A 25,744-nucleotide genomic window follows, 5' to 3' on the forward strand; every position below is an offset into this window, starting at 1 on the left:
AGCTTGCCCTGGCTTTGGGCAACTTGCTGACGTCCCTGGTGAGTGTGTCCAGGCCTGTCTCATTGTGGTGTTGCCCAAGGATTTGGGACAGAGCAGAGAAACAGCCGCAAAAAGGAGCCAGCCCTGGTGACCCATGTCCCCTGCATGGCCAGTGGTGCTGGGAACTAAGATGGAGCTGAGGATGGGTCGGATACAGCCCCCTATGTCTGCCCTTAGCAGCATGGCACAGGTCCTAGCTGGGCATGAACTACCAGCAGGATGGAGCCCAGTGCTAGGGTTTCACAGCCTGGTAGCTCAGCGTGCCCTGTCCCTTGTCTGCTGGCAGAGGGACAGCAGAGTCACCCCAAAATGTGCAGGCACTGCTCTGGCTTTTGGACAAAGGTGCATCCAGCAGACCTGCTGTTTCCCCCGTAGCCTCTCTCCACCCTCCAAAGGCCTCCAAGCCTCTCCCCCCGCCACTTGGTGCCATTTTTCCCTTCTCTGCCCACCCAGAGAGTTATCTGCATTTTAATTACCATTTGCAAAGTGTATTAAAATGCAGAGGTTAAAAGGCTGGAGCAAAGCAAATGGGTTCTTGTGTAACCCGTCTCCTGCTTTCTGCATGGGGAGAGGTGGGGGACCCTGGAAAAATGTCTGTGACCAGGATGGGGTGCTGGCCCCTGCCTACTGCATCGCTGCATCACATTCATTTATTAATACTCATGTAGACATCAGATAATTTCTTGGTTATTTTTGCATTTCTAATTAACAGGAGGGAACTTCAGTGATGGAAGGGGGGTCAGTGTGTTGGGGCTGCTTTGTGCTGAGCTCGGCGGGGTTGGGACTGGTGGCTGCGTGGGGCTGAGTAACTTTCTGGAGCGCTCAGTGCTTTTAGAACCTGCTGCGGGAGGCGAGCATCTCCCCTGGAAGCAGAGGGTCTTCGCCCAGTGCCTCTCACGCACTTAATTGCTGGCCAACGCAGTAAATGCATTAGTTGGAAAGGTACAGAATCCTCCATGGTAAGGCAGAGGCTCAGCACTTTGCTGATCTTATGGGAACTGTGTAATGTTGGGGCGTGGAGAGGGAACTACAGCTCCCCAAGAGCCAGAGCTCCCTGCTGGGGTATGGGGGGAGCCCAGGTCTGCAGGAACAGAGCCACCTGGGTGAGCAGAGACATTTCTGTGCCTAAATGAGTGTGAGAGCAGCCATCCCGCATCTGATCTGTCTGGGGAGAGGAGAGGGAACTTTCAGTCCTTGCACTTCTCTTTCCACTACAGGGACAACTGCACTCACATCTGAAGGAGGTCCCTGAGGTTGTCGGTGCTAGAAAGTTTCATAAAATAGCTGGCTGGGTTGTGAAAACCAACTTTATTAGAGTCCCTGCTGAAAGAGGAGCATAGCAATAACCCAGCGCTAATGAGTCTGCGGAGAAGCCACGGGGGATTCAAACAGTTTGATGGCAAAAAGGCTCCAGCTCCAGCTTATACCTCGTTGGAGACCTTGCTAGGCAATGGAGAATCTAAAAATAGGGCTCAACCCCATGGGCAGCCACACCAGGGTATTGCTCCCCTCGCTTGTAAGGCCAATTATTTTGTGAAGCGAAGGTCTCTGCCCCTCCCTGGGCAGCGGATCTGCAGGGATGTGGAGGGATAAATACCTGGGGTAATAGATCCCCCTCCTCCTGAGTGCACTGAGGCAGGGAGCTGTGGCTGGGTCGCTGCCTGTGTCCTTGCCCTCTGCTCCGAGCAGCACCACGGCATGGGAAGGGCAGAGGCTGCTCCCTTCCAGCAAGTGCTGGAGGCTGCAGCATGGAGCTTGGCTGCCATTAAACCCGGCCTTGGCTGCTTTGGAGCAGCAAATCCTCTGGGTGGCCTGAGCTGGAGCTTGGTAGCCGCCCGCACTCTGCTATCTAGCTCCTTTCCAGTCATTAATTGGCCATAAAGCTTCTGCTGTGCTTGCATATCTTCATCTGTTGGCAGAGGACTTGCCTGGTGCTCGCCGGGTCCTGCGAAGTGCCGCTCTTATCTCTGCAAGGCTCAGCCGGCGTTATCCACGTTATCGAGGGCACCACGTTAACTGCTCAGAGTCAAAGCAATGTCAAAGAGGCTCGGGAGCATCACACAGAGGGAAAAATGCCCAGGGAGAGGCGGCGTTTGGGCTGGCGGTGGGGTTGGGATGTGGCGGGGAGGGAGGAGAGCAGCCACCCCAGGGGGTGCGTGTGCTGATGTGGAACCTCCTGGCGCTTGTCCTTGCCTGCCACAAAGCAGGCAGAGGTGTCAAAGGCCTGCAGGGAGCAATGGGCATCTCGGCAGGATGCTGTGTTGAGGTTCAAATTCGTTTTGTGGCAGATTTCTTGCCCTGAAGTGCCGGCAGCTTAACCTGGACTGAGCTGATACCTAAAGAAATCCCTGTGATATCCAGCAGGGCTCCAGACCCTGTGGCTGCACATTTCTAGCCAGGGACTCGAGCTAAAATGCTCTGTATAGGGCCAGCACGAGCAATCAGCGTGCTGTTAATGACCCCAATGCCCAGCCCAGAGCAGCTGAAGGCAGTCAATGCATCGTGGCATGGGGCACCCCTCCCAAATAACCTCAAACCCATGAGGGAAACCAGGGCTGCTGCTGGCAGAGGCTCAGCAAACGGCCGGGCTCAGGAAAGTGTGGGGTGAATCCTCGAGGCTGCTGGTTCCAGGCCCTGTGAGCAGCATCAGGGACCGGGCAGGAGGCTGACATTTAGCCACAAGAAGACATCTGTCCGTGTTCTCCAGGGCAGGAGAAATCCCCCCTTGGACATTTGAGGCAGTAATGACAGGGATAGGGAGATGGGAAGGAGTGGGGAGAGCAACTAACGTTAGGTCAAAGAGGGAAAGGACAAATAGACTGATTTATCTTCAGAATAACACGGTAACCCCCCAGAGACTGACTGGCCAGCCGCAGCCCTGCCCTCGCTTTGATTTGAGCCTGGATGATACATGTATGCAGTGAGGAGTCAGCTCATTGGGAATGAATTACATCCATGCTCGGGATGAAGTCAAAAATCCTCTTGATTGGCACCGTCTGGGATGAGGTGAGTAAGGGCTGAGCTCTGTAAGGACTGGGCAGGCCGGGGGCTGCATTCCAGCATTGGGCAGGCTCACCAGGAGGGCTTGCTCTGCCTTGGGGCAGGTTCCTGGGGAAAAGGTAAACGAGGCTGCCTGTTAGCCCTGCTTATCTTGAATGGCAGCAAGGAGCACCTCAGCCTTCAAGGAAAACCTCTTCCTGCCCTTCATTGATTACCTTTACTGCTCCCATTACCTGCCGGGGACCTGACCCCTTCCTTCCGAGTCCTGCGAAGGAGACCTTGGGCTCGGAGGTGTCTTGTGGCATAGCGAAGGTGCAGAATTATTTCATGTTCCCCACTTGCATCGCCCTGTTATTCCAGGAAATGTGCTCTTGCTCTTTCGGTAAGAGTGAATAGGAATAGGAGATGGAATAGGAATAGGAGATGGAATAGGAGATGGAATAGGAATAGGAGATGGAATAGGAGATGGAATAGGAATAGGAATAGGAATAGGAATAGGAATAGGAATAGGAATAGGAATAGGAATAGGTGGGACAAAGGAGTTTTGGTGGATGTATTTCTGGGGGATGTATTTCTGGGGGATGTATTTTTGGGGGAAGTCCCAGGATAGCATCCACGCTGTACAAGGCATCAAAGCGCCCAGCCCTGGAAGGAAGGGCAGCACACACCGGCCCTGTGCCGTGCTGGTCTGGGGGTGCTGCCCCCACGCTCTGCAGCCACCTCGCTGGCTTTATGGGGCCGATGTAGGACGGCAGCACCCGAGGGCGAGCTGTGCAGCCCCCGGCCGCCCGGGGCACCTTTAGGAGCACCGCACCACCCTCCCGCAGCATCACCCCCTCTGGGGGGGCTCCAACCCCTCTCCCCCGACCCCCACGGAGGGCAGGGGCCGCAGGGGGGTCTGCAGCAGGGCCCGCCCCGACCGAGGGCGGCTCGGGGCCGGCGGGACCACCCCCTCCAGTCTCCACCCCCGGTCCCCCGTGCTCCCCCCCCCACCCCGGTGCCTCCTCCCCGTCTCTCCTCCCCTCGCCCGGCTCAGTCGGTCGCAGCCATGGCGGAGGGAGGAGAGGGAGAGGAGCTGCTCCGGCCGCCTCTGCCCGCCGGTGCCCCGGGCCCTAAGCGTTTGTGCTCCCGGGCGTGCCCGGCGGGGGGCACCGGGGCCGCTCACCCCCGGCCGGGGGCTGCGGGGACCGGAGCGGGGCCGGGGGCGGCGGGGGCCAGCGGGGTCCCGGCGGCTCTGGCCGGCTGCTGCCCGGCTGCGGCGGGGGCTGCGGCGGGGGCAGCGGGCCCGGGGCCGGCTGCGGGAGGCTCGGGGCCGTCGGGGGGAGTCGGCGGGGCGGGCAGCCTGCTGCAACCGGAGTCGCTGCTGGACGCGGCGGCCAAGAGGGTGGCGGGGAGCTGGGCCTTCGAGCGGGTGGAGGGCCGCTTCCAGCGCATCCCGGAGCCCGTCCAGCGCCGCATCGTCTACTGGAGCTTCCCCCGCAGCGAGCGCCAGATCTGCATGTACTCCAGCTTCCAGCCCGGCCGCGCCGCCGCCGCCACCGCCGCCGCCGCCGCCGGCAGCGCCGCCTCCCCCCCCGCCGCCGCCGCCGCCGCCGCCGCCGGCAGCGCTGCCAGCGCCGGGGGGGGGGGGCCCCGCCGCCGCCGCCGCCCCCGCCGCCGGCGTTACGGCCGGCGAGGAGAGCCCAGCCACCGGGCCCCCGGCGCCCCCCCCAGCCGCCCCCAGCGCCCCGCACGGCGAGGGGCTGCCGTTCCGCCGGGGCATCCGCCTGCTGGAGACCGGCGCGGTGGATAACGTGCTGCAAGTCGGTGAGTGCCCCCCCCCACCCCCCTCTCCGGTCCCCGGTGTCCGTCCGTCCTTCTTCTTCCCCCCCCCCCCCGATCAGCTTCAGCCTTTTGTCTGCCGCGTTTTGTTCTCTGCCGGCCCCCTCCCGGCGCTGCGCATCCCCGAGGGCAGGACCGCATTGTGCCGGGGGTGTCCCCGGGGGTCTCTTTCCCCGAGGGGGCTGTGGGGAAAACGCTGTCGCTTGTATGTGTCCCCCCCCCCACCTCTTCTTCTTCTTTCCGAGCCTGCCCCGGGGCTGGCCCCGCCGCGGGGAGTGGCGGAGCGCTGATTTGGGGCGGGCGGGATGCGGGAATAACGCCCGTGTGCTGCTGCCGTGCCTTTTGTGAGCCCTCCCGGAGGGAGGAGGAACGGGGGTGCCCCCCCCGGCCCCGTCCTCCCGGTCCCCGGCCCCATGGGAACCCCTCTTTCTGGGTGTATGCGTCGGAAGGGCAGCGGCTCGGGGCGTTTTGCATAAAGCATCCCGCTCCTGGTTGTCCCCGCGAGTGATTGCAGAGCCGTGCGCCCATTAAAATGACATTAGGCTGGGATTTGTTTTGCAAATGTGGAATGTAAATTCATCCTGCGCCGGCTATGGCGTGAATGGGTGAGGAGAGGGTGGGTTTTGTTGGAGGGAGCCGGGTAGTTGGGCTGTGTTTATTTAAAGAGCCCTCCTTCCATTCGGGGAAAAAAAAAAAAAAACTGCTAAAAGAAGAAGAAGAAGAAGAAGAAAAAAATCACATTCGGTACAGTTTGCATTGAAAAGAGCATTATCAAAACATTTTCCAGTTGAGACATGAAAATAGAAAACAGCAGAAGAATTTTCCTTCCACCTCTGAGGAGACGCAGAGAAGATTCATGTAACACAAAAGGTTTTTCTCTGAGGATATGATTATACCCTTTTTTTGGGTGAATTAATATTTTCTAAGGGCTGCGTTAAGATGATTAATTATTCCAAGTCTGCTTAAAATACTTGAAATACGAAAAAACGAATATTTTTTTTTTTTTAGGAGAGAAGTAGCTCCACGGGAACTTCCAAATTATAAGGGGGGGGTGGATAGCTTACAGTGGGCGATGTTTTATTAAACCACTGACCAAAGTGTCACTGACACAGGCAGCCGCCGTGGGAGCGGGTGATGGAGGTCACCTAAAACCAGGGCTGGTTTCGCACAAAGGGTTTATTTATTTATTTATTTTGCAGCGGGGTTTCTTATTTCTTTTTCTGGGGGGTGTTTTTTTGGGGAGAGGCGCTGGGCCGATGGTGTGCGTGACGTGGGTGAGCGCCGGGGTCAGGCGTTTGGGGGGGGGACACACACATGTGGGGCCGCCCCGTCCCCAAGCGGCGGCGCTGGCATCCGTCATTCACACCGCCATTTCGGAGCGCCCTGTCCCCCCCCGTGCTCCTCTGGGAGAGCTGGAGGACGGGGATGGTCCCAGCCCTGGTGTTTCGCATCCCCAGGCACATCTGAACCCAGCTCTGAAATGAGAGCTGGCACCCATTGTCCTCCGAGACGCAGGCTTGGGGATGAAGCAGCGCGTTCTGGAGGTGATCGCTGCTGGCCTTGAAGCACCAAGGGGACGCAGGGGGGCGTTTGCCCATGGGGTTTCCTTCTGAGCAGTGGGTTTGGGGTGTCAGCAGCAGCACAGCTTGTCTTGGGACAGAAGCGGGCAGGCGATGTGCGTGGGGACGTGCGGTTTCCTTTCTGAGTGGGCAAACCCAGGGGGCTGATCACAGCCCCTGCAGTGTGGAGCCGGAGGGAGGTTTTTATAAAGCAAACCCCTCCGAAGGGCCGCCTGTTTACCTCGGGCGCAGCACAAAGGTCTTCTGCCAACTTTCCACATCCATCCCGAGGATGCTGCTGGAAGGTGAGGTGGAAGAGCTCCAGCCGCCGGAGACGCAAACACTTTGTGGCTGTGCGTGTGTTTGCAATTAAGATAGGAACTCGGCTGTCGGCTTATATGGGAACCATTATGACTTGGAAAAAAAAAAAAAAAAAAAAAAAAACAAACCCTGGCTTACTCGATGCTCACCAGCGCTAAATCAAAACTACTGTTCCCCTCAAACGATCTCTGTCGTGAGCATCGCAACCTGAGGCTGGCACGGCCGAGAGGTGCTGCTAATAAAGATCAGATGTTTGCGCAGTTGCGTTTCTGACTCAGACCTGCGAAAAAATGAGGATTGTGCGGATGTGAAATTCCTTCGCTCTGTGGTTGGAAAGTCTCTTTGAAAAATGTTCAAGTAAGATCCAAGTGGAATGGCCTTCCTGGGCTTGGAGGTGGCGGGGTGAGGGCTCTGATCCTGTGTCCGCCCCCAGCTCCCCCGCTCACAGAGCTGAGAAAAACATGTATGCCACGTTATCAACCAATAATTCCTCCATGCTTAGTAAAACTTAAACGAGGCTTAAACCCTGATCTCACTGGAGTCATTAAATTGATTTTTTTTTTCTCAAAGAAAGATCTTGGATGTTGAACACAGGCATCTTTGTCTTCTTAAAAACTGCTTTATTATTATGTGTACAGATCCCGTCTTTGTGTGTGTGTGGTGTGTGGGTTTTTTTTTTTTTTTTCCTCTTTTAATTTTTAGACAAATGACAAAAGCATGCAGGAAAGGAATGCAGAAATGCCAGGCTTAATATAAAGCATGCGACTGCGCTGCATGCCGGGAATCCTAAAGGATACAAAACCTTTAACGGTGGCGGTTAATTTTTAACAAGTTCCCTCGCATAAATATTTATGAACAAAAGTTTTACACCATTATCTCTTGGGTTCTTGGAGACAGAAAAGACCTTTGGTGGATTTTGACAGCAGGCTGTTATCCAGCATAACAAATTCACGTTTCTAGCTCGCGCTTCCTAATATAGTATAATGCAGTGTGCCCTTGAGTTGTCATGGCTGCGTATGGGTGGGCAAGTGTCTGTGGGGGCTTTAGGGGGAGTATTCCTTGTTCATGGCTTTTATGATTACTGTCGGGAAGGACACTTGTTCCTGCAGCAGAAGCATCGAGCTTGGTGTTGATCTGCGCTGAGTGGGAGCTCTCCGATGAGCCCTTGTGCCCTGGTGTGCCAGCCAGAGCAGAATATACATGTGCTGTTAGGAAAACAATGAGGCAGGGCTTTAAAATGCACTGCCTTTGTAAACACTGGTCTTCAAACCCACAAATAATCCTGAATCCTGTCTTGCTGGGTGCTGCTCCGGCAGCCTGCTGGGCGTGCTGAGAGGTGCGATGCCTGGAGCGTGGGGAGCGCTGGTTTGGGAGCTTGCTATTTTACCCTTTTTTTTTTTTTTTCTATCAGTCATCATTTGCACAGATACCTGCAGAAATGCAGCCTCAGAGGTAAAAACAATCATGTTTTCAGTACTTTTAGTTTTTTTCCCCCAAACAAAAATAAGGCGAGTGGTTTCCCTCACCTGTGATGTCTTAGAGGGCTGAGGCTAAACCTGCATACAGTTGTTTTTAAAACTGTAGATGGTTTCCCTTTTTATAGAGCTGTTTATTTTGGGGAAAACACTTTTGTGGGGCTCTCTAGGCCCGGTTATGGCTCTTTTTGTTTTATGTAAAGAGCTGGGTCTGCATGTGAGATCGCATCTGGCAGGAGTGGGTTTGGAAGCACGCCGTGCTTCATGAAACATGGCTTGGGTTCCCTGCTGAAACCCAACGTCCCACGTCACAGCTCCGTTTGTCTCTGTGCCCTCGGTTCTTGGGTGGGGTAGCTGTCATACAGCATGTCTCCAATTTGCTAATTAATTTTTAATTTATTGTTTTTTACAGGTGGATTATCCTCCCATGTATATTAAAATACTCTAGACCACATAAAAGGGGTTGGCAGAGGTTCATTAGTCCTATCATGATGAACGCTTTAAATATATTATGCCCTTTCCATTTCTAATTATTTTTTCTTAAAATAGATAATTAAAACAAAGGATTGTTAGACATTAATTCTTATGATATGTTTATTGCTGTTCCCTCATAGGTGAGATATTTCTTGAGTGTGGTCTGGACTATGTTACCAAAACTGGGATCAGAGCTGATGAAAAACACCAGAGGTTCTTGCTGGCCATGCAGGGCGAGCTAGGAAAACTTTGACAGCTGGAATTTTAACTTGGGGTGTGGGTTATTTTTTGTTTGCTTGAGCAGATTTATTTATTGACTTTTGAGGTTTTTGTTTGTTTGTTTGTTTTTTTAATATAGGACCCTCTGAAGCAGGGACTCCTTTTTTTTTTTTTATCTTTATCTCAAGGCAAAATGATGCTAGCGTAAAGGGGCTAAGGAAAACATGGAAAAAGGAAAACAGGAGAAATGAAACATTTAATTTTGGCTTTAAGGATAAATAGGTTTGAAGTTTTTTTTTTTTTGAGGAAATGTGTTTGAAGTCCTGGTTTCTGGCTTGAGCAGGCAGCAGCAGGAGCTTGCCTACTATGCTCTTAGAAATGCATGCTTAGCCCAGGTGAGGAACTGGCCTTCTCTGCTTCCAGCATGTGAGTTGTTTACAGCGGATTTTAATTTTGGTCACATATAGAAGGAATCTCTTAGGAAATATTTAACCGTGCTAAAATTGCAGTAACATGAAACACATGTGCCTGCGTGCTTTGTTTCTGAAGCTTTGTGTGAGGGAATGTGCTTCGCTGTTATTTGATGCTTGCTTTGATGTTGGATGCTTTATGGTTATTCCCTCAAACCTAAGATAGAACTTTTGGAAAACTTCAACGAGCTCGTCTAGCATTTCCCTCATCTGATATCACTGCAAAGTCACATCCAGCTGTGAATTGTCTCTTGTGGTGTGGCAGCTTTTAATTTTCTTTGGAAATATGTCTTAAAAAAAAATCCTGTTAGCATTAGGGTGGAAGAGTTAATTCATGGGCTTACGTGTTTAATTTCAGGGAGTTTGCATTTAGGGCGTGCAGAGCTTGGTGTTTAGCTGTGATACTGTTTTTTCCCCTCCTGCCCACTGTACTCAAGGCTGGAATTGCTCACGTTGGAAAGATGCCGAGGCGGGATTTCGGGAGGAGCAGCAGTGTTTCCCCTCTCTGCTTGACTCGCCCTCCCACAAGGCAGCCGAGCACAGGGGTGTTCAGCAAGAGGCCAGCCAGGACATCACTTCACCCAGCTCTGAAGAGCTGGAGGTGTGGGATGCCTGTTGAGAGGCTGTTAAATAAACTCCTGGTGTGTCCTACCCCCACCTCAATGCTGTCCTGAAGAGGTTATGCCATGGGGTTGTTGTACCCCAGTCTTGTAGGGGTGAGAGGAGGGGAGGGAGGTGACTTCTCAGCATCCATACAGACCAGTCTGTTTCCCAATGAAAACAAAAACTGAAAGACACTGAGCCTTGACTACATTAATACTTGGTGCTAATACTACATTAGCAAGCATGAAGGACGTTAATGCGTGACTCCTGACTTCTGCCTTTGCAGCAGGAGCTGCGAATGGGCCTGATAATGTCTTGCAGAGAAGCGCAGATCCTGCAGGAACAGCTTGTAGTGCTTCACTTGGGGATGCAAAGGGGGAAAGCATCTTCATGTTTTTACAATGAAATGTCCCAGGAGCAAAAATTCAATTTTTCAAAGACTCTTTTTTAATCATGATGTTTAAATATTAATAGATTCCATTTGGTTGGTGCTGTGTCTGTGCTTTATTAAATGCTGTGGATTCACCTGTGCATGACACCACCACATTTCTCTCCAAAAGGATTTTCCGGTGCTGCGTTTTAAGAGCATTTGCTTTTTGTCTCAAGCTTATGGCTTAGGATTTTGTGCAGGATTGGGGTTAGCCCTTGTAAAACAGTGCAGTTAAAGTAGTGCACAAATTAATAAAATCCTGTGCTTTTACTTGTTGTGTTCTACGTTTCTCATTTTTATTTTTAATTTATTTTCGCTGGCTTTCCCCACATCATTCAAAACAAAGCCACAAATGTGCTTAGGAGGCAGACCTGCTGGGATAACAGCAGGTTGTGTATATGGTTGGTTGTGTGTCGGCCTGGCTTTTGAAGCCCGGGGGAAGGTGAGCCTGGAAAAATGGGCAGCATCGCCTCACTGGAGGGGAATGTGGGTCCCCCTGCCTCAGGGACCTCAGTGAGTGCAGGATGGACACTGCCTCTGTTCCAGGAGCCCTGGCCACCCTTGTGCAGGGTGTGGGTGACTGCTGGGGACACCAGTAACAGCCTTTATGGGGCACCAGTGCTGTGTGTCTTCTGGGGCAGCGATGGCAGGCGACAACATGCACTGCACCCTGGCTGCTTGGATCCCTTGATGAAGACAAGTGCCCTGTCAGAGGAGTGGCAGAGCAACAAATGGATCCCTGAGATAAATAAAATTTGCATTAATGAATTACAATGGTTTTGGATGCCAAATTAAAAGGAGCGTATCCGGAGAATGAAAAACAAATGTATTTTCTGTCTTTCACTTGCTGGTTCTCATCTTTTTTGATTTTCTTTGTGATGATAAATAATTTTTTAACTCTTCTTTTTAAAGACAGTTGTGTTTATTTTGGTAATGTTTCATTGGCTGTTCTTTGTACAGAAGCTTTCTCTTGAAAATACTGAAACCATATTAAAAGTACTTCTGGCTGTCATCTTTTATTTTGCTTTTCCTTCATTCTTTTCCCAAAGCTGGGCTGTTGCTGTATCAAATACTCTGAAACTCCCTGGTAGTGTTTTCCCTGTGGTGCTCTTTATAAACTGGGAACATAAAAGGAAAGAAATGGCAGGATTTGGATATCTGTAGCTTTGTGTGTGTGTGTGTGTATGTCCCACTGAAGCTCGAGCAGCTGTCTCGATCGGCACGGCATTGCTTTATATGTCTTAGGAGGGAGCGTCCTGTGCTGTTTGCAGGGAGCTGCCCTGGGCTCCTCCAGGCCCCACCAGCGACCTACAAAGGCCATGGGATTTTATTATAATCTAATGATGCTGAAATATTTCGGCGGCGCTGGGACCGCACGCTGCCAGCGCACTTTGAGAAATACACAGTGAGTGTCGAGCATCTGTCTGCGAAGGGGGAGGAAATCCCCCCCCTTTATTATTTTCTTCCAATTGTCCTTGCTTGGTGTGGCTTTGGCTATTATGGGTTTGTAAAATAGAACTATATATGACCTTTTATCTTACAAGAAATAGGTTAAGCCATTTTTAAAGAAAGTGGTGGAGTCAGCAGTGCTGCTGGAGGAGCTGCTTTCGCATGGTTGATGGGCTGTGAAGCCGTTCAATGGACTTTGGTTTGAGAGACAATATCTGTTTAAATTAATCTTTGTCAGATACATGCCACTGCAGACAATTCAAATTCCATTTGCTTTCTGATCTCATAACAAAAAAGCACCTTACACTGGTTCTTTTATCGTAAAATTAACTTTTGTCTGTGTGTCCTGGAAACAGGGGTGGCATAAAATCTAGTTAAAAGGCTCTGTTATAGGAGGATTCTGTTTCTTTGTACAAGGCAGACTTTTTTTTTTTTTTTCCTTTTCCCTGTGTGCATTTAAAAAGAAGAAGAGTGTTTGAGATGGATTAGAGAGAATGCCAGCAGATGGACCGATTCTGTTGTTGCTGCTGGCAACCATCTAAGCAGCCATTTTGAACAATGCTGATACCGGGGTACTGATAACACAAAGATGAGGATGGGATAAATATCCAGCGAGTCCCTCTCTCCCCGCCTGCTCCTCCTCCCTCCCTTTCAGACGGAGGCTGCAGCCCTGTTATTAGGGAGCCTGATTGTTTCCAGAGGAATACTTCATCCTCGCAGCTCGGCTGGTGGATGCCTGGTGTGCCCTAGCGCCTTGGTTTTCCTCCTGCTTCAGGGGCAGATCTGCCTCTCCCAGGAGGGCCCGTTGTGTGGATCCCGATGGATCCCCAGCGGTTGTGATGTGGGGGTACTTGTGTTGCCTTTTCCTGTACCCTAGTAAAACATGGGGTGCCCGGTCCTTCCCGTGGAAGTGGATGCAGTTTCCGTCCCTCCTTGTGCACATTTCCAGGGCTTAACCGGGAGATGTGACGGCATTTGGTGGCTGCTCTTGGAGGACCTTGGGGCCTGTAGTGATACCTATTTACATTGCCAGATTTTTAGCCCTGGAATCAGCAGCCTTATTTCTTTTGGTTTTGTTTCCCATCCCTGGGTAAATAACCCTCTCATGGATCAAGAAACCCCTAGTGGCCTTCATCTTTTCCTAGCAAATCAAAAACAGACTGGTTTCTGTTTTGCAGGAGTCAGGCTGGGATGGGAAGGCCCATAGGAAGGCCTGTCCCCAAGCCCTCTGGAGAGGGCCACGTTGCCTCCAGCAACCCCTCTGCAGAGTTTTTGCCATCCAGGAGTACGGAGTGGCCCAGGTTTGGGGCTGAGCCAGGCAGCACAGCAGGCATGGTGATGGGATACAGCATATACGCTGCTGCCCCTGGCTCCTGGGGATTTACTCTGTGTCAGGGATTTGCAACCCATTTCCAGATCTCAGCTCTTCATCATGTTCCCGGAGCTGAGCAGCCATCAGCTGATGTTTCCTTGCTGCTGTCCTCATGCTGCTCTGTAGAGCACAGGCTGAAGCCTCTTTGCAATGCAGCATCCCTCAGACCTTCATGTGTGTCATTGCTATTCCTTTCTTCCACAGTAGCTCTTATTACAGCTTTTTTCTTTTTTTCCTTTTAATTTTTTCCTTTTTCCAGTGAGCATCGTTAACAATTTCTTTGGGGTTAAAAACTGTACACATATCTCAAAGAAATCTGTATGTACATACACACATACATCTAATTATACACAGTAGATAAAACTTTACAGTAAAGTAACAGATGTAAGAATTAAAAAAGGAGTTGGGCGAGCATTTTATGGTTTCCTTTTTTAATTTGTCCCATGGGTCTGTTGCATTTTGAGGCAAATCTTATATTTCATTTCGTTTTTCCTGTTGAAAAGTATCTTCTGCCTCTTGAGTCTCTCCTCTTTAAGCTTTTCTTATTTGATCCATAAATTGTGGACTAGCTGTATTTGACATACTTGCTAAAATAAGAGGCATCTGGCCTGAAAGTTGAAAAATCAGGCTGTAAACTCTACTTCTGAAATACTATTATATATATATATATTATTTTTTTTGGGGGGGAGGGGGGGGAGTTGCTGAGTTAGGCTGTGTTCTCTGAAGACTTGAACAGCGAAAGAGATGGTTTCTCAGGAGGTCTCAGCAGGTTGGCTGGGTCTGAGGTCAGCCGGCATCGTTAGCTGATGCTTTTAGTAGTCTGAAGACACTGTGGGGTTGCCAAGTGCTGATTGCGAGGAGCTGATTTGGTTGAAGCTGCAGTGCAGTGCTGTGCCCCCTCCCTGTAACTCTGCACTCAAAGGTCTCCAGCGCCTGGCATGGTCCCCAGCCATCACTCACGTGGTGGCTTCTCCTGTGTTCCTCGACCTGTTGGGTTGGGAGATAACTCCTAAAGACTGGAGGATGGCAGAGGAGAGCCCCTTTTTTAAGGGGACACCTGCTGTGGAAGGTGGTGAGTGGCATGGCAACGTGTGTTCTTCTGCCCCTTTGGCTTTGTGATGATGCTGGACCATAAAGCAATTTTTTTTTTTTGAAGGTTATGGAGAAAAGCAGACTGATGTGTGACCAAACGTGATGGGGAGCTTGGTGGTTTCTGGTGTGCTGCTCCTCTTCGTTTGCTCCCCACTGTGGAAAATATATTACTTGTCCATGACAGGTGTGAAGCAGATGCTTGTGAGGATGCCCAAGAAGAAGCAGTGGGGTTTGGCGTGCTGTTTAAGCTATGCCCTCTGAAATGGTGTGGAGTGTAGCTTAGTCCCATGGCTCTTTTTCAGAACCCACTAGATGGCATGGAAATGTGCATTGCCTTCCCTATCCTGTGAGTTTCATTTGGTGTGCACAGACTGTCCCGCTGGATAAAAGTCACGTTCTTCAACTAACCCCCTTCAGGTGTCCTTGCTGGCAGCCGATGTTTTGAGATCTAGGAGCAAATTCCGATGCTGGTTTATGAGGTTGCTAATTTCAGAGCACTGTTCTCAGGCTTTTTTCACTGTTAAAAACCTCAAAGCCCTCTGCAGCATGAGGACAGTGGGTTCCTAAACCATCACAGCAAACGGAAGGCAAACAGCAGCCTGTGCCCTTGCTTTCTGTTGTTTTAGAGCGATCGGCAAGGCCAGGCTGTTCCGATGCAGGTGAGGTGTATTGGGAACAGAAATTTGCTTTGCAGTTTGGGAGTTACTTGTTATATGGGAAAAACATGGAAAGCTGGTTTCTGGTCACCACTTGACCATTGTTGCTGGGATGACGTGGAAGGAGTGGGAATAATTTACAAGTAAAGTGAGCTGGATTTGGAGGGCTTTTCCTGAAATGAGCAATGCTTTTGCACTTGAATAATGCACTTTAAAATAAAGCTTAGGAAAGAAGGACCTGGGCAAATGGAGAGGTCAAATGTCGAGTGTTCCCTCTGCAGGCATCACTGTCTTCTCCCATCGCTGCTGGTCCAGCTTGGCAGCAAACCCATGAGGATTTGCAGAAGGGCTTAGCAGGCACGGCTGCTTCTCGCATGGAAATGCTGCCTTTTGGAGAACATCCTGAAAATGAGACCGATGCTTTTGCTGAGTGATCGTTTGCTGTCTGTGCTCACCGTATCTGGAAGAGACACAAAGCAGTAGTGAGGTTTTCCCTCTCGGCGCTGCCCGTCTGCCTGGTTTTTGGCTCGTTTCTGGTGGCTCCTGGCTTAGCACAGAGCCTGTGGTTCAAGTCCTGTGGGAAGCGCCGATGTCTGAGGTTGTTTTTTTTTTTTTTCTCTCCACCCGTCCCCACACCCACACACTGGTCAGCCACTCTGAGGCTTCCTGGACTGTGAGGTTTGATGAACCATTAACCTAAAAATGCCCTGAGTAGGAAGAAATGTTTCCAAGGTCTAAAAACCCTGCAGGGCTTCTGAAGTGGGAACGGGAACTGTGGTTTGCCTGGGTGGCTTGCCTTGCTGCTGGCCCTGCTGAGAGCTGGCTGAGCTTTGTGGGTGCAAGGGCATGTTTGGGCTCTTGCAGGGACGGGAATGCAGCCCTCCTGGCCGGAGGCTGCCTTCCAAGCAGATGTCCTCTTGGCATGAGCCTCGGCAGGTTTAAGACAGGATGTCCCTGTACTCCAGAGGGCTGAAAGCATTAGAATAAGTAACAGGCTGGGAATGTCTGAATCCAGCTACGAATTCCTGGGGAAGAGGATTTGGCAGCTGTAGGCTGTGTCAGTGGGCAGGCTCAGCGTTACCGGTGGAGGACAGCACCTTCGGATGGGACGCTCTCTGTGGGCCAGCTTTTTTGGGACAGCGTGGCTTGCCCGTTACTTCTGGGAAAGGGTTGTCGCACTGGGGGGGAAAGCAACCCGATTTAAAGGATGGTGACTCCTCGTTGAGTCAGCCAGAAGCAGCTGTGCAGGGCTGCAGTTGTTAGGCCACGGCTGCAATGCGGTGGTGGAGCAGAGCGGGGCTCTGGTGGCCTCGGGCTTTTGAGGAAACCAGTACTCCTCCACCCAGCATCGGTGCTGTTCTGGGCGAGGGGGTGGAGAGCTGTGTAATAATAATAATAATAAAAAAAAAAGTGTTGCAACATCAGATTTTTTTTTTTCTTTTCCTTTCCTCATCGTGATGTTCTCAGCAGTTTGACTTTGACTGCAATTAGAAAAGTGTTAAAATATTTAGCAGAGTTAAATTCCTCGTGCTAATATTTGAACGGGGTTAATGTTCTGGAGGAGGAGGCGTCTCTTTGGTGCCTTCTGTCTATCTCTGCGATGACCGAGGCCATCGGTCAAGTAACAGCCCCACAAGGGCCAGTGTCCCTATTGTAGGGCCTTGGGATGGTTGCTGGCAAGATGAAGGGCTTGGTCCTCCTGGAGCTCCTCCTGTGACATTTTGCTGTAGGATTCATTTGCTATGGGCTGTGATGGATGAGTTTGCAGCCTGCGGTGAAAGGTGTGTGCTGAGGATGTCCTGTGGACCATGCTGGATAAATGCGTTCTTGCGTTTGGGGCATGCAGCTGTTATCAGGACATTGGGTGAAAGGTTTTCCTCGGAGCTCAGGAGAATGTATTTATCATTTAAAAGGGTAACTTAGGGTGAGAGAAAAAGAAAGAAAAGCAAGCTAATCTTGCAATTTAAGTATATTTAAAGATTCCCTCTGTTCGAGTTTTGCTTCCTACCCTTGATCAGAAGGAAATGCTGTTAGCTACAGAGTGGAATAAATCGAGGGCACCCTTATCTGTGCAAGATAAATTACTATTGTTTAGGAAAGACACTCCAGGGATTGAAGAATTTAATTAAATACACAGGGATTATGAATATGCATGTAAATTAGACAATCTAGATATGACATGGCTACAACTGCAGGGAATTGTTCGAACTTAAAAGTGTAATCATTCTTTTTATCAGGATGTGGGGATGGGTAACAAATGAGAAGATTCCCTTTCCCATTTGCTGCCGACTCGGATGGTCTCAGGTCATTAAGCAGTGGGAATTGCCCGCTGCGGATCAGCCCTAGACGAGCCCGCAGAGACGGTGCCTCTCCTACCTGGGCCCTAATGAGCTGCTGTGGCAGCTGATGGAGAAATGGGGGCTGTGGTTGGGGGCTGCCACAACGGGACCCCAAATGAGGGGTTTGGGAGACCGGGGTGCAACCTGCCTTTGGGTGGGGCCCTTGTGACAACCTGGTGTTAGTATTCAGTGAAGGCAAGTTCTTAAAAGGATGCTGACTGCAACATCCCCGGGGTGCCAGCACGTCCGCCCCTCCATATTAAGGGCCTGTGGTGATCAGGAGCCTGGTCCCATCCTGTTCAAGCCATGTGGGAACAATTCCTATTTATCACGTTGAAAAGCAGATGATTTTTTCAACCCCTGGTTCATGGGTTTTGGTTTAAAAAAATAAAAGACAACAAAGCACCGATATCTGAAAATATGAAATATCTAAAACCTCCATACTGCATACATTTTTTTTCAAAAACTGTGAAAGAATATTGTATTTTGTTAAGGAAAATTAGAATAGTGGGAGTGTATTTGTATGGGTGTGAAAGTGCATGGAGACGGGTTTGAACATTTGTAATAAAGTATTTCTAATAAAAATTTAATGTCCTCAAGACAGTGTTATGGTAGCTCATTACTATTAAAGGTCATTTGAAGAGTATTGATCCTAAATGTTACAGCTGAATGTAAACTTTGAGTGTTACAGTTATTAATGTATATTTATGATCTATGGGATATGTGTAAAACGAAAATGGGAATATAAATGGTATGGTGAGCTCATTTGTTTCAGAATTGCCAAAGGCTGAGTTCATGCAATTCACCTCAGTTTTAAGCATGTCTTCTTTGTGTTACATACATTGAACTGTTTTTTTTTTTCCTTTTCCTTTTTTCTGGCAAATTTTTCTAGTCCTACCCTAGAAAGGGAATGCATATTTGAATGCCTGGTCAGTGCCTGGGCTCTGTGTCAGTCGCTAAATGTATATGGGGGAGCACTGTTCTGCTTCGATGCTGACACAGAAGAGCCAAGGCCTGAACTTTGTGGCTGAATACATTGCTACCAGGAGCTCCGAGGAACACACATCGACTCTGAGTTTAATTAGAGGGCCGTGCCAGTGAAAAGCAATTACGTTTTTTTTTATTAAATTAATTAAAAATGTTAAGGGTGGGTACTGAGAGAGCAGGCGCTACTATATTTGTAGTTTTGTCCTACTGTAAGGCACCTATGTTTGCACATCTGAGGCAGACGGGCTGTGTTCACAGTGAATTTTAAGGCTCTCTTTGTATTTAAAAAAAAAAAACAACACACACAACAAGAACAAAAACCTGTGGTGGCAGGAGGAAGATAAACGGTGCTTGTGATATTTCAAAGTCACATTAATCTTTTTTTTTCCCCTTTCCTTTCCTTTCTTTCTTTTTTTTTTTTTTTTCTTTTTCCTTTTAATGTATGACTTTCTCCAGGGAAATTGTCTCCTCATTGACTGCAGCGGATTAATGTGCACAGATCAGCTCCCGCATTATTTCCCTGTTTTGACAGAGCGCTGATTTTTATACGCGCGTCCCTTTCTGCCAAGATTACGGCTGGTGCTCTCGGGGTTTTGGAAGAGCTCCATGCCGAGAAGTGGCGAGAAACGAGAAGCTGCGTTTCTGATGCACGGTGCTGGGAAGCAGCTCTCCGGGGGTGCCCAGATTTTGGGTTTTGTGGTGGTGGCGGCGATGGGAGCCCACCAGAGGCTATGAGGAAGAGTGCCTGGGGCAGCCCAGGCCTGGAGCTGGAGCTGGGACTCGTGGCATAGTGGGCATAGTGATGTGACACAGTTGCTTGCTCTCCCGTAGAAGGTCTGGTGCTGGTAGCGAGGTGTGGATATCTGGCAGCATGGAGAGCAGGCTCACGACTTCTGGACAAACCCTTCAAAAGATCCTGCTGTTCTCTGGGCTTGTTGATGTCAGCATGTTTTTTTTTTTTTTTTTTTTTTTTTTTTTAAATTGCAGTTAAATATATGTTTTTCTGCTGAGCTTCGGTAAAGTCCTCTTGAACAAAAAAGTGGCAGCCGAGCCAGCTCTGGCCAAACAGCGTGAATGGGCCGTGTAATGATGGATTTGGCCTTTTTCTTTTTTCCCCTGTGGAGAGTATCTCTGGGCATGAACTTGACGTTGCATTTCAGATGATTGTTGCATCCTGTTTTTAATGGTTTGTCTAGACAGTGCTGACACAACTATGAAAATACTTTGGTGACCCAGTCTAGAATTAGTGTGCATAAAGAAATCAAACATAGCTTCTGATGTTTGCAATCAGTTTGAATGACTATATTGTAGCAAAACTTAAGAGGGAGGCAGATTTGGAGTTGCTCCAAGGAGCAAGTCGTGAGCAGAACACATCCAAACAAACCCATGCAGTAAATACGCAATGGGTAGAGAAAATGCCTGAAGGCAGGTTGGCTGACGCTCTGTTTGGGAACTGCACGTAAGGCTGGAGTTCCCCCTCGTTTGGCCCAGAGTTTTTCTGGGAAGTTTGTAACCCAGGCTCTAAACTCCGTGTGATGTTGTGCCCTGTGTTTGGAGAAGCCTCGCCAATATGAAAGTGATGTGCTTCTTGCAAACATTGGCTGCGTCAACGACAGCGCCTCGGTAATTTGTAGGATTTGGAAACCGTGGTGTGTCCCGTCAGCGAGCCCAGAAATACCTGGCACGTCGGTGCTGGTGACTCTCAGCAGCGTCATCGTGCTGGGCTTTTACTCAGGTCCTGGATCTTAAAGCAGTTCCTACAGCACTCGACTGCTGCCCTAGCGAGCGTGAGACCTGCCTGTTCAGGTGGCTAATGCCGGGTATTTTGGGTTAACGTAAGTCCCTGAGCTATAGGGACTGCGTGGGTGCCTCTATGGTCTGTGTCCCTCCCTTCATGCAGTTTACTGTTGTGGTGATGATTTGGGAGCCCTGGGAGCAGCTTGGGACCAGGCACCTGCTTCATAGCCACGGCACAGCTCTGGGGGCACAGCAGTGTGTGCCCCCATTCCTGCAGTGTATGGGGGGAGAGGGGCAAAAAGCTAGGAGACTTTGAGCTCGTGCGCGAGGAAATAGATGAAGCGTGAAAGGGAGTTGTCTGAAACACTGTGGTGAAATTGTTTTGTGCTTCATGTGTAGCTAGGTGGGATGTGATGACACTTCCAGGTGTGTGACAACGGGTCTGTGCCCTGGAGACCTTCCATTCCTACAGGCAAGGGGTATTTCCAGGCACTGTGAGCAGGGGAGGATAAAGGGTGGGACGGGCAGGGTGTGAGAGAAGGTTTTGCTTCCCCTGGGGCAGAAGGGTGTCTCCTCATTGGTGTGCTGTAAGATTTATTGGTGCCAATACCTTAAAATGTTCCTCTTCCTCCTCTTTCTTCTGGAGAGCGAGCAAGATGGAGGAAAGCCAGCCAATGAAACCTGCAGATGCGAGCATTGAGAGGGGCTGGGAAGGTCTCCCAGGCTTATATCAGCAGGAGAGAGCCAATCATTAGAGTCATGGAATCGTTTATTTTGGAAAAGACCTTCAAAATCAAGTGCAGCCATCAGCCTGACCTACTGCCAGCGCCACTAAGCCAGGCAGGGGCTTTGCTGGGAAGGGCAATTAGGGATTTTAGCAGGTTTCTGAAAGCACCAGGCATCTCTGCTGTGGGTGCTGGAGTGGCATGGGGACACTGCTGGGCCTGCGGCATGCCAAGGGGTGGGGAGGCTTGGGCCAGCAGCCCCAGCTTTGGTTGTCTGATGGTGGCAAGGTGACTTTGTTTGCCCTCCAGCCTTTGCAGAAACACCACTGTGATCACCAAAGGGAACCGGTCGTGGCATTTCCAGCCTGGCGGGGAGCCTGGCCTGCCAGCATGCTGCTGGTGGAGGAGGTGTTTCATGACTACCATTAGTTCTGTGCTTGAAGAGGGAGGAAACAAATCTTGACTGAATTGGAAACCTTGTGAAAAGGTCACGCTTCGGAAAAGCTGTGCATTTTAAGACTGCTCAGCTCTGCAAAGCTGCCTTTGAACTGAAAGTGTAGGAGTTTAACACCCTTGCTACAGCTCTGGGCGTATTAAGCCCGGGAGGCAGGAGCTGGATCCGGCATCAGTTTAACTCTTGCAGGGTGCCTGGCCTTGGGAGTGGACCTGTGGGGCTGCCTGGTGCCCATGATGGATGGATTTGGGGAAGGTGCTTCCCTCGCTTGCATAGCCCTCTTGTGTCATATGCTCCTCTGGGCAAAGCAGAGCAGGCTGCCCATGTTAGAGTCACTGCTTTTGTATGATAAATCTTTCCTGGCCTCCTCTTATTTCTTTCACTTGGGTTTTTCAGGTACCTGCTCCTTCACCATCTCTCTAAATCTCCCACGTCCCAATGTGCCAGCATTGTCTTTGCCTTGTCATCTCTGCCACGGCAGGATTAAGGTCTGCTCACCCCAATGAACGTTGATAACGAAATTGCTGTTTATCATCCAGCCTGCTATTAACATAGGTAAAATCCCATCATTACAGGCTATTAGTTTGAGATTGTAGGTGCTAATGGCCTCATTCAGGAGCGTGCTAGGCACTTGCAAAATCTGCTGATGCGCAAGAATTGATTGCTATTGATCAGTCCCTGAGCACAGGCTGGATGTTTTGAAGAGGCTTTAATACTAATTACAGGGCAGCCGGTCCTGTATTATCCTTTAGACCTTATTGAAGCTCACAGGTGAGGAGCCCAGACCCTGCCAATGTGCAAAGGCAGGACCTGAGGGCACAGGTGCCCTCCTGCTCTCAGCTGGAAGTTGTCCCCCGCTCAGAGATGTGTTTTTTGGAGGGTTGTGTTATGTCCTGCGTCTTTGAGGCTGCTGCATTTTGCACCTTTTCACTAGCACTGAACTCCTGAATACATCCAGCAGCTTCACGTGGCATCTGCACTTACATTCCTGCAGGTTAGAAACATTTTATTGCACCTGTCTGGCTGGGAAACTAGTGAGAAGGTCATGAGGTACAAGAGACTGCAGAGAAAGCCTTTTCTTGACTCAAGCCACGTCATCCTTCGAGAAATGCCTGTGAGCATTGGTTTGCTGTGTCTTAGGTATTGCCTCTTCTGGCTTAGGACTTGGTACCCTTGAACACTCTCTGGCTCTTGCAAACATGAAGTAATAAGGCTGCCATGAAGCTGCTTTTAAGGTTTTTATCTCCGTTTTGCTGTGATTCCCAGCGTGTGTAAAACATTCTGGTCATGCAGAGAGCAGTGCAGTACCCTGTAGGTGCTGTGCCCTCGCTCTTCCTTCTCAGCTGTGACGTGCAAGGAGGTCCTGCAGGAGTGGGGCAGGACCCAGAGGGACAGGACGTGCTGCCCCCTATGTATCCTGATGGCTTGGGGTGTTAGCAGAAGCTCAGGGCACTGGGAAGAGCACACGTGAGAGTGTCTGAAGCGAGCACCTGCTTAAACCCAAGAGGAGAGAGAAGCAGGAGTATGGATGGAGTCCAAGCAAGTTTGACCTTTCCCAGTCTCTGCTCACATCTGAGCCACTGGGCACCGTGTCCAGAGGGACCTCCGACTCCTGCATAACGAGCTGACGTCATTTTAATTAAATTGTATCTACCTGGCTGGGTTCCTGCTGGCTAAGGGATTATTCTGAAGAGTCAGCTGGGCTGCCTAAGCGCTCATCTCGCTGCTTTTTGTATCTAGCGTAGGTTTTCCCATTACATGTGTTCACTCACCCATCAGTGGCAGTAGCCCTGTCTCTTCCCTGCATCCCCCTGAGGGATCCCGAAGGTGGAAGAAGCAAGGAGCTCTGAACACCATGAGGAACACCGAGGCTGGTCACAACACATTTATTTCTCCACTTGGGACCAGGACCACGGTGTGCAAAACCACCCAGTAAGTTAATAAACCGATCAGGTGCCTCTCCAGGCCGCGTGGCTTGAGCTGGGCAAAGCTTCTCCGTGCCAGCGAGTCACCTGTTGGTGGCCCGCTGGCAGCCGGCCGGCCGCGCGGCCTCCATCTGCAGTCCCCCCGCGCTCAGACACCACGGGCTGGGGAAACTGCTGATGCAGCCCGCCGCGCGTCTCAACCGCGCCGCTGCCATCTGCCTCCCTGACGGAGCCGAGGCAGCTTCTTTTTTTAACCCGAGTTTGCTGAGTCTTGGCTAATTAGCTGCCTTTGGAATTCGTAGCGTAGAAAAAAAAAATAAAAATAAAGACTGCTAAGTTTGGGATGGAGTGGGGGTGCTAGGACACTGTACAGTCACTTTTTTTTTTATATTCTAATTTGAGCTAAAACACAGGCAGTAGTCCGATTTGCTTGATTTCTAAATTTGAACTCTGATGCCTTTACTGTTTCCAAATGCGGTGGAAGCAGAAGTTTCTCTCGGTTGCAACCTTACCCCGTGCAACAGCTCAACGTGTTTTTGTGGGGTGAGGAGCGGCAAGCCGTGCCCTTCTGCAGGTCTGTGGGGTGGTGATGAGGTGGGGGAGCCCCAAAATGTCCCGGTCTGGGGAAGCTTGGCAGCGGGGTGGGAATGGGTGGGGGTGTATGGGGATGATTGTGTCCATGGTGGGTCCCAGGTGCGGAGGCCTGGAGGCCTGTCCCTGTCTGGGTTCCCTGTGCTGAGGAAGGAGGTGGGCACATTGGGGTGCTATGACTGGAAAGGGAAGGCAGGGAGCAGCTAGGGCACTGCTGTTTCTTGTTTGAGCCTGAGTAGGATGAGATGAATCCCAGCTGAGGTGGCTCAAGGTGGTTGGTCCTGGAATGCCTTCTCCACCTGAACAAACCATGAGGGACCTGCTGCAGCTCCGTTTTATTATCTTTCCCTATAGTCTGCAGCTGGAGTCAGGGGCTTGGGGTGTGGTAAGGATGTTTCTAGCCCGGGTAAGAAGTCTCCTTCCTGTAGGAAGAGGGCACTATTCACTGTTGTGTTGGCCCCAGGGTGAGTCAAACAATGTGCTCAAGTAGCTTTTATTCCTTTGGAAGGGGATTGGCGTGTGAGGTCTGTCTGGCACTTTAAACAAATGCATTTATTTCAAAGTGGGCAGGCTTTTGATCTTTGGGGTTTGGACCTGTAACAGCCCTTGTTGCGCTGTCCCATTGCTCTGGACCCACAGCTGCCAGTGGGCAGGAGGGCACTTCAGACAGGGGCGGTGACTTGAATCGGTTTTCTTTTACGTCTGGGCCTCCTCCTGCTCTGAACTCGCTGCCAAAAATTCATCTGCTGTTATCTTAACACAAATCTTCAGCTCGTAAACTGGAGTGACAATTAGATGATGCCTGGGCAGCAAACTATTACAAGGCCAAGCAGAGCTGATGTTTCACCCTTGCTAACTGAGTAACAGACTAGCTAGCTGAGACGCCTTTCTCCAAACAGCTTTGGCGTCCAGACGTTTCACAGCAGCTGAAATAAAGAAGCTCTTCTCCATTTTGTCTGCTAGGAGAGGTCCTCCCTGTGCTCAGGGAGGTAACCTGGAGCTTGCTTCCCTGGGACAGCTCGGGAAGGGGAGGGGAGAGGAATACTCAGTCTGCAGAGAAGCGTCCTCTGCTTTTCTGGATTGTGTTTCTTAAGGGTTCTCTCTCTCTCTCTTTCCTTCTGTATGTCTTTGAATAGCTCGATCTGTTTGGGAATGCTCTATGAGTGTTTGTCCTTCTGACTCCCTGCCTTTTGGCATCAGTCTTTGAGTTCCCTGCTGTGCCTCTCTCTTGAAGTCATGACCTCATGTTGCAAGAGGATCTGTTTTGATGCTTTCCCTGCTTGCCTGGCATATCAGGAGATTTAGGGAACAGGAGAACCCAGCCACTTGCTTTCCTTAGTGTTTGTCTGTGAAGGATGAATTGCTGGGCATGGTGGAGCTCTGTCCCCTGCTGCTCTGGGAGGGTGCTGTGCTGAAATTAATGGGGGTTATCAGGGCTTGGAGTGCTGTAGAAACCAGTCTCCTTTCTGATTTAATACTCATTTGAAGTTCAGATGTGTATTATTAATTGCAGCAACCAAAGAGTGTGTATGTGTGTGGGGGTGGACTCTGCCCTCTGGCATTTGGATGTTTGTGCTGTTGGGATTAATTTATTCGCACAAACGGAGCATTGCCTCTGTGTCTGTGTCCGAGCTGCTTTCTTCCCCATCCGGTGAGTAGATGGGATGAGGAGGCAGCCCACTCCCTGCAATCCGTAATTAATGGGTTTCACTGTGGAATTAGGTTCTGTGCCACTGGATAAAGAAAGAGAGCATATACAATTGCTAAATGAAGTATTAGTCTCCTGCTATTTTTGAGATCTCGCCTATAATTGTGCATCCCTGCTGTGGCACGTTAACTTAAACAAAACCTGTACCCAGCAGGAATGTTACAAGGCAAGAAGTTGCAAATGCCTCCAATATCAGCTTTCTGCTGTACCTTTTACTTGGCCTCTCAGCCATTGAGTGGCAGGAGGTATCAGAGGAATCCAAATGCATTTTGCTGATGTTCATGTGTCAGGGAACTAG

The 25,744-nt window shown here is 50.3% G+C and overlaps 1 protein-coding gene across 1 annotated transcript in view; it reads left to right on the top strand.

Annotated features, from left to right (window-relative positions):
• Positions 1-4,087: 4,087 nt before the first annotated feature.
• ZSWIM5 (zinc finger SWIM-type containing 5) overlaps positions 4,088-25,744 on the top strand; it is a gene marked incomplete at its 5' end in the record, with an annotated part of 87,411 nt that continues 65,754 nt past the window's right edge. The window contains 2 exon segments of the mRNA XM_084291229.1: positions 4,088-4,662; positions 4,664-4,845. Coding sequence (XP_084147355.1) covers positions 4,088-4,662; positions 4,664-4,845 — 757 coding nt within the window.

This window comes from Netta rufina, assembly GCF_964035555.1.
Source record: "Netta rufina genome assembly, chromosome: 8".
Taxonomy (NCBI): Eukaryota; Metazoa; Chordata; class Aves; order Anseriformes; family Anatidae; genus Netta; species Netta rufina.